The 7,057-nt window shown below is 38.7% G+C and overlaps 1 protein-coding gene across 3 annotated transcripts in view; it reads left to right on the top strand.

The window, feature by feature from the left end:
- The first annotated feature begins 2,202 nt into the window (after positions 1-2,202).
- The window catches only part of LOC103703320 (alpha/beta-Hydrolases superfamily protein), a 30,978-nt gene continuing 26,123 nt past the window's right edge, over positions 2,203-7,057 (top strand). Inside the window, exons 1-2 of one of the 3 annotated variants that reach the window (XM_039131538.3) lie at positions 2,203-3,080; positions 6,714-6,990. In XM_039131538.3, the coding sequence (XP_038987466.3) occupies positions 2,344-3,080; positions 6,714-6,990 (1,014 nt within the window). In that variant the 5' untranslated portion in view covers positions 2,203-2,343. The remainder of the gene's footprint in view (positions 3,081-6,713; positions 6,991-7,057) is intronic. The other 2 variants (XR_005513870.3, XM_039131539.3) reach the window with 2 other exon arrangements.

The raw sequence follows: 7,057 nt of genomic DNA, 5'->3' as shown, positions 1-7,057 counted from the left end.
AATTAATTTAAATTTGAAATGCTTTAATCTTTTAAAAATAATCAAGAATATATAGATGTCATAGATTCAATAATGATAGTTATATCAAAATTAAAGGGAGAATAGTATTACCAAAATAATTATGTAATATTCCAACTTGATCGAGTCATGATCTTAAAAAAAAAATTGATAATATGGCTTAATCTTTTTTTTTGACTTATCGATCAACTGAATCATAAAAGACTTAACAAGTTTCAGCCAAAAATTGATTTTTTTAAATAAATTGTTTAAATCTATACTCTTCTAAATATGAAAAAGTGCATGAATACCCTATAAAGTTGCTATTTATGTGTATATCCTTATATCTTTTTTTTTTTTGCATATCCACCCATAAGGGTATTTCGGTTATTTTAGTTTAAGCCGATTATTTTTTAATGGCATTAGATGGTACGTGTACAAATATAAAAAAGAAGAAATATATATATATATACAAATAGTAATTTGATGAGGGTATTTATGCAATTTCATATATTTAGAAGAGTCTTTATGTCTCGTTATCGAGGACCTCGTTTCAAAAAAATACGCTGTATGGGGACTTTACCAGGGCTAACTAGTAAAAGACCTAAATCCGGTATACATAAAAAAACTTTATTTTAAATATAAATTGTACCTTATTAAAGATCAAAACTTGTGTGATTGGTGCGGTAAAAGGATTTATAATTAATATACAAAATTGGAAGGTGCAAACGGAGAATTTTGTTTTATTCAAAGAAACTTGAAAAAAGAAGATTGAAATAATAAAATAAATTATTTTAAAAGTTGAAAAAGTATTGCTGCCAATAAATTATCAAGCTGTGAATTTGGCGTCACTGGCAAAGGCTCTACTCTCTCTCTCTCTCTCTCTCTCTCTCTCTCTCTCTCTCTATATATATATATATATATATATATATATATTAGTTTATTCTATCTTTACAATGGTATCTCTCTATGAGTGGAAAAGAACTCTAAGACTTTTTTTTTCCATTATTGTCTTTAAAAATATATATATATATATATTGTAAAGAGTTATTTAAGCATAAATTTTAAAAATATTAATGCAAAATGGTGATAGAATTATTTTACATTTAAAATGGATGTTTGTCAAAACTGTTATCCAAAAATCTAGTGAGAGTTAGCTCTATCGTTGCAAAAATAAGATGGACCGAGGGATATATAGAAGAGAGTAGTTTTTGAAGGATAAATATGAAATACCACCTATTTCTAGGAGTGTATGTGTAAATATTCTCTTCTTTACTATATGTGATGAAAAATAGTAATTATTATTATTTTTATCGCTTTGATTATTGTTAACCTAAATATGCTATCCTTGCGGTCCAATCTACTCAACTCAACCAAATGATTCAATAAATTCAACTCAACTGCCATGACTCTCCCATAGGTTAAATTGGAACTTTTTTTCACTACATCACCTTGGATAAATGTGAGCATTTACATTATAGAAATTTGTGAAATCTAGAATTTAGAACCACCATGATAAAATTTAGTAAAGTGAATTTTAAATTTAGGTCCTTCAATTTTTGACGCAACAAATCCACCGATGACTATACTCAACCCCAAATGAAGCCCTATTCTTACCTTGCCAAATCTAGCTTTATTTTACTAATATATATGTCTGTAAACATTTCATACACATTTATTTCGTCATCCCATCAAGAGAACTTCATCCATTTAATTTTAGATAAGCAGTCTTAATTTATTCTCATGATATCACTGGTATATACTTAGATTACCTGCCATGGAACTTTAGTAATGAGACCGAGTGGTCCAACCTAGAGATCAAGGGTGAAGACCCGGGCAAGCAGCCTCCGGCTTCCAAATCAATTTACCGTTACGAAAACTGTTAGGGATATCGATAGCATATCACAAATGGTTAAGGGCAATATCGTCAAACAAAATGACACGTCAACGCCAGCAGCATTTTTGTTATTTTTTTAATTTATGCCTGCTTACACCATCTCCTCCACGTGCCGCCTAGCCCGCCTCATTGGCTTCGACTTCTGCTTCCTCGCGCTATCCTGCGCTCGCACAGAGCCTCAATTCACACCTGGAGGCGTTTAGCGCCATCCGATCGTGGATGACGGAGCATCGCCTCGCGTGCGACCTAGGTTCACCTCGTCCGTACACGTGGCACCAATAAAGGTACCTGCGAACGCTGGCACCCGCGAGGCTTACACATTTCTTCCTTCGTCTTCTCGACCTGCCCTCTTCTTTCCCCAGCCTCCCACGTCCATCCTCCACCCTATCTCTCTCTCGGGTTTCTTGGAGCTTTCTTGAAACCCTAGCTCTATCCAAACCTCTCTTCCCATGATCCTCCGATCGATCTCAACACCTCCCGATTTGCGACCCCCTTTCCTCCCTCTCAAGAACCCGCCCCTTCTCCGCTGGAGCCCTCGGCTCCGCCGACGGCGGCCGAGGCTCCGGGTGCATTCTGAGCTTGAGGACCTCTTCCACAACCTCGTCGCCGCCTTCCCCTCCCCCACCTTCCTCGACCTGCTCGTCCCTGCCCTCGGCTTCGCCTCTGGCACCGCCTTATACCTCGCCTCCCGCCACCGCCATGGTGGCGGAGGCGGGGTCGCCGACTCCGTTGTTGGGGATTGGATTTTGTTCACGAGCCCGACGCCGTTCAACCGGTGCGTCCTTCTCCGGTGTCCCTCGGTGTCGTTCGAGGACGGCGGCGAGCTGCTGGAGGGCGTGAACGATAGGCTGGTGAGGGAGGAGCGGCATTACGTGAATCTTAGCCGGGGGAGGATCCCGGCGGCGAGGTTGGGGAAAGATGGAAAGACCGAGGAGGAGGAGGTCTCGTACCAGAGGGTCTGCGTAGGGACCGAGGATGGAGGAGTGATCTCGTTGGACTGGCCGGACAATTTGGACATCACGAGGGAGCATGGGCTGGACACGACGATGGTCATCGTGCCGGGGATGACCGAAGGAAGCATGGATAGAAATGTGAGAATGTTTGTTATTGATGCCCTCAAGCATGGATATTTCCCCATTGTTATGAACCCCAGAGGATGCGCTAGTTCCCCATTGACCACAGCAAGGTAACGATTTGGCTAAATTTTTGATTTAATTGAGGCATGATATCCATTATATGAAGTGAAAACCACTGAAATCCTGTACTTTCCTATTAGATATACATTGAAGAGAATATATGAAAGCTTGGTAATGCTATGGAAAATCAACCCAAGTCATATAGACTAGAACATGCTTTTATATGATAATCGAAGACCATACGGGCATCACCCATCTGCCTTCTCAATGGAAGTCTGAAGTCATAAGCAAATAGAACTTTTCACCAATAAAGGACTAATGTCTTCAAAGGTTGAGAATATTTGGGCAGCTATAGTAACTTCATTTGTTCTATCCTCAAAATAAAAGAAAGAAAAACGAAATATTTTTTTTTTGCATTTATTGCTTCCTACTCAGAGGTTCAACATATATTTTCTTGCTGTCTCAAAAGAAAAAGACGTGTGCAAGCAATAGGTTTATTGTTGGCTCCTCCATGAAATGTGAGTCAAACAGTATAATATGTCGTTGTTTGGCTGCTTATCAGCTGTGTGAAGCTGTTGCTGTCAGGTATTGTGATTTCTGTTGTATTACTTGCTGGAGGAAGAGAAGCTGATCTACTTGCAGTCAGCAGAGTTGCACCTCAAAATGTGTTTGGGTATTTGTCGACTTATAATAGTGGATCCTTAAAAGGTCAATGTGCCATTCTCTCACCAGAGAAACATGATATCCAATGATACCTTATTCAAGAGAAGTTTCAAAAGGAAGCTCATTAACAATAAAATACTAGCGTTGCATGGAGACAGACCTGAGGGTTGGATTTAGACATGCATCCAAGTGGCTGAGATGGCAAAAGGAAAAGAGGAGATATAGGGATGAATAGGAAAATAATATGCTAACTAAACTATGCATCTTCAATGCTTTTAAATATTGTATAATAGAAAATTTAAAGTTATTCTTTGTTGATGTGTTTTAATTAATCCGAATGCCAAATCTATCTATCTCAAGAATACAAGAAACATGACATTTCGCAAAGTAATTTATGCATACATCCTTAACCAAGCTCTAGAAACAATAAAAGTTCATTTCTGATGCCATTATGCTGGGCTGGACTCATTATTTGAAAGACCAGCTTTCCACATATCTCTAAAAGTTGGAGAGTATGACACATATCTGGCTTGCTGGTATGTATTTGTCATGGATTCCTTGCAGTGGATCTGAGAGTGTAGGTAACACTGATAAAACATTTTATTTTATCAGAAATTGAACAGAGAAATTTAGCATTGTTCTGGTCCTTGAAATATTCGAAGTTAAAATAAATGAGTTTGAGAAGATATCTGTAGCTTCTCTGAGAAATGCTGAAGATTTTTCACAAAAGAGCGGATATGCTAGAGATGATATCGCAATGTTCTAGTTGTTAAAAGAATAAGAAAATTCAGATGGTTTACTGTTTTGCATTTAATAGGGCCATGGTTACTATGTAGCTGTCGATCTCAAACTCGTATGAGCTTTTCTATCTTGACTGCTTGCGGAATATTGCCTCCTAGTGGTCTTCCAGATGTTGATACCACCAATTTCAAAAGTGGGATTAGTAACCAAGATGACGAGATGTTCATTTGGGCCAAAGGGCATATGCCCCAAGTTAGGTCTAAAAAATCAACTCAGCAGCAGATTTGCCCATTCCTGTTGACAAGGACTATGTCAACCAAATGGGGTGTTGTATGGTCTTTATGAAACCAACCTTCAATAGCTTCTCAATCTCTTCTTTAATTTCTTTCTTTATTTCAGGCTGTATTTCAGTTGCACTGGTCCTCGTGCTACATGTTTACATTATATATAGTTTAAATAACCATGAAGTGCCGGCAATTTGGGGTGTTAATAAGTTGCAATGGATGATATTGTGGAAAATTTACTTATTATTGCAATTAAATTTAATTTGACTAGAAATGCAATTAAATTTAAAGTAAAGTAAAAAACATAACTGAGGAAAACTCAAATGAAGAATGTTAAAGCAACCATTGGAATCAATGTTCGTTGTTTCGATATCGGACCTCCTACTAGTATCACATTAGTACTATATCGATATGGTATGAGATTTTTTCGGCATACCGAGTATTGGTACATCTTCCGTACCATGTACCGTTACCGAACCGGTTAGGTACGGTATGCCCGTACCACCCCGTACCACCCTGCCATACCACCCTGTTCAGGCTGGTACGGTAACACGGCGGTACGATGAACCATGATTAGAATACTTGGTGAATGAAGATTCACAAAGTTGATTCCAAATAGTTGGAAAAGGTTAGATCTGGTATCAAAGGTCGTATTGGCTAGTGATCGATTCAGTATAGTATGGATCTGTACTGTACTATGTTGGAGCCCACCGAAACAGGAGGAGGGAGGGGGAGTACGAGAAGCAGAAGGAGGAAGAGAAAGAGGGGGAGGAACAAGGAGGGTGGGAGGGAGAGAGGGTGGAGAGGAGAGAGAGGGAGAGAGGCGGAGGGGCTTATCTAGGCATCAATTAGCGTTGATCGGCGTCAAAGCGGAGCCCAATGAGCGACCAAGCAAACGGGATGAGTGATCAAGCTAGTGGAACGAGCAAGAGTGATCAAGCGAGTGATGCGAGTGATGGAACTTCAAAGCTCTGATCATGGCAGAATGAGGAGGGAAGAAAGAGATTGGAAGAGAGAGGACTTCGGATGGCTGGGAGGGCTTGGAAGGCTTTAAAGGGGATGGACCGACCTGATTGACTGAATAGTTTTGGTTCGTGACTGGTTTCATTTGGTACAGCCTGAACTGAAATCGAGTGGTTCAGCCTTCCTTAGCTAGACAGTTATAAAAAAGCCCCATTTAACATTTAAGTAAATCTTGATGTCAAAAAACTCTGTAGTATTTTTTTCCCACTGCAAAGAGAATATGGGCTTTGTGGGCTACCTTTTCTCTTCTTGCATTTATTTGTCAAGCTTGTTGGTATGAGAAAAGCTACTGAAATAATTTTTTAAATTATTGTGCTTTTGGATCTTATCATAGGACAAATTTTAGGGAGCCCTAATAGGAGTTTGAAGGCATATCTATTTAGTAAACTGCAGTTTTGCATGTTATGGCATATTAGGTTGTTTAAAAGCCCTTTGAATTCAATTCTATTGAAAGAGTCCTAGGGTTGTTATAGATAAGCTGAAAATCCTGTTAGGATCAGGAAACATTTCTTTGGGGCTATTTAGGTATTCTTGGAACGGTGTCCTTGTACAGTTTCATGCTCTCAGCTTAGTACTATATTTTGTTACTTTGGAATTTTCTTAAAATTTCATAATCTCTTTTCTAACAAATGAAGAAGACATTGTGCTGGACTTAACACTGACATTTGTTGCTTCAGAACATTCTTAAATTTCAGAAATTCTTTTCTAGCGTTTCCCTGATATATTGTCTGTACAATTACACTTACATATCTTGGTAAAATAGTAGTCAATATGGTGTTTCTTTTTCTTCACCCCCTTTTATGTCTGTTTTTTGTGTTTTGACTTACCAGATTCCATAGATTGTTAAATTCCCCATCCAGTCTTGTGACCACGACTTGCTAAGTAACCGATTGTTTTGTTAACTGTATAATCTTGTTTGTAGGAGTTAGGCTTTTCTAATTGTAGGACCTCTCTACTACTTGCTTTATGTAGGTTATTTACAGCTGCTGACAGCGATGATATCTGCACAGCTATCAGATTCGTTAACAGATTAAGGCCCTGGACAACATTGATGGGTGTCGCCTGGGGTTATGGTGCAAATATGCTGACAAAGTATCTTGCTGAAGTGGGAGAGACAACTCCTCTTACAGCTGCTGTTTGCATAGACAATCCTTTTGACTTAGCAGAAGCCACAAGGTCATTCCCTCATCATATTGCTTTGGACCAAAAGCTCACAAGTGGATTGATAGATATTCTTCGAGCTAATAAGGTTGCTAATTGCTTCAAATATAAAGATACTGACTTTATTTATGTTGTCAATTGTACTCTAATGAAGG

The sequence above is a fragment of the Phoenix dactylifera genome, chromosome 18 (genome assembly GCF_051530095.1).
Source record: "Phoenix dactylifera cultivar Ajwa chromosome 18, Ajwa_hap1_PhDact_Kaust_v1.1, whole genome shotgun sequence".
Lineage (NCBI taxonomy): Eukaryota > Viridiplantae > Streptophyta > Magnoliopsida > Arecales > Arecaceae > Phoenix > Phoenix dactylifera.
Note: the sequence above shows the minus strand (reverse complement) of the source record. Positions and strands in the feature narration are given on the sequence as shown.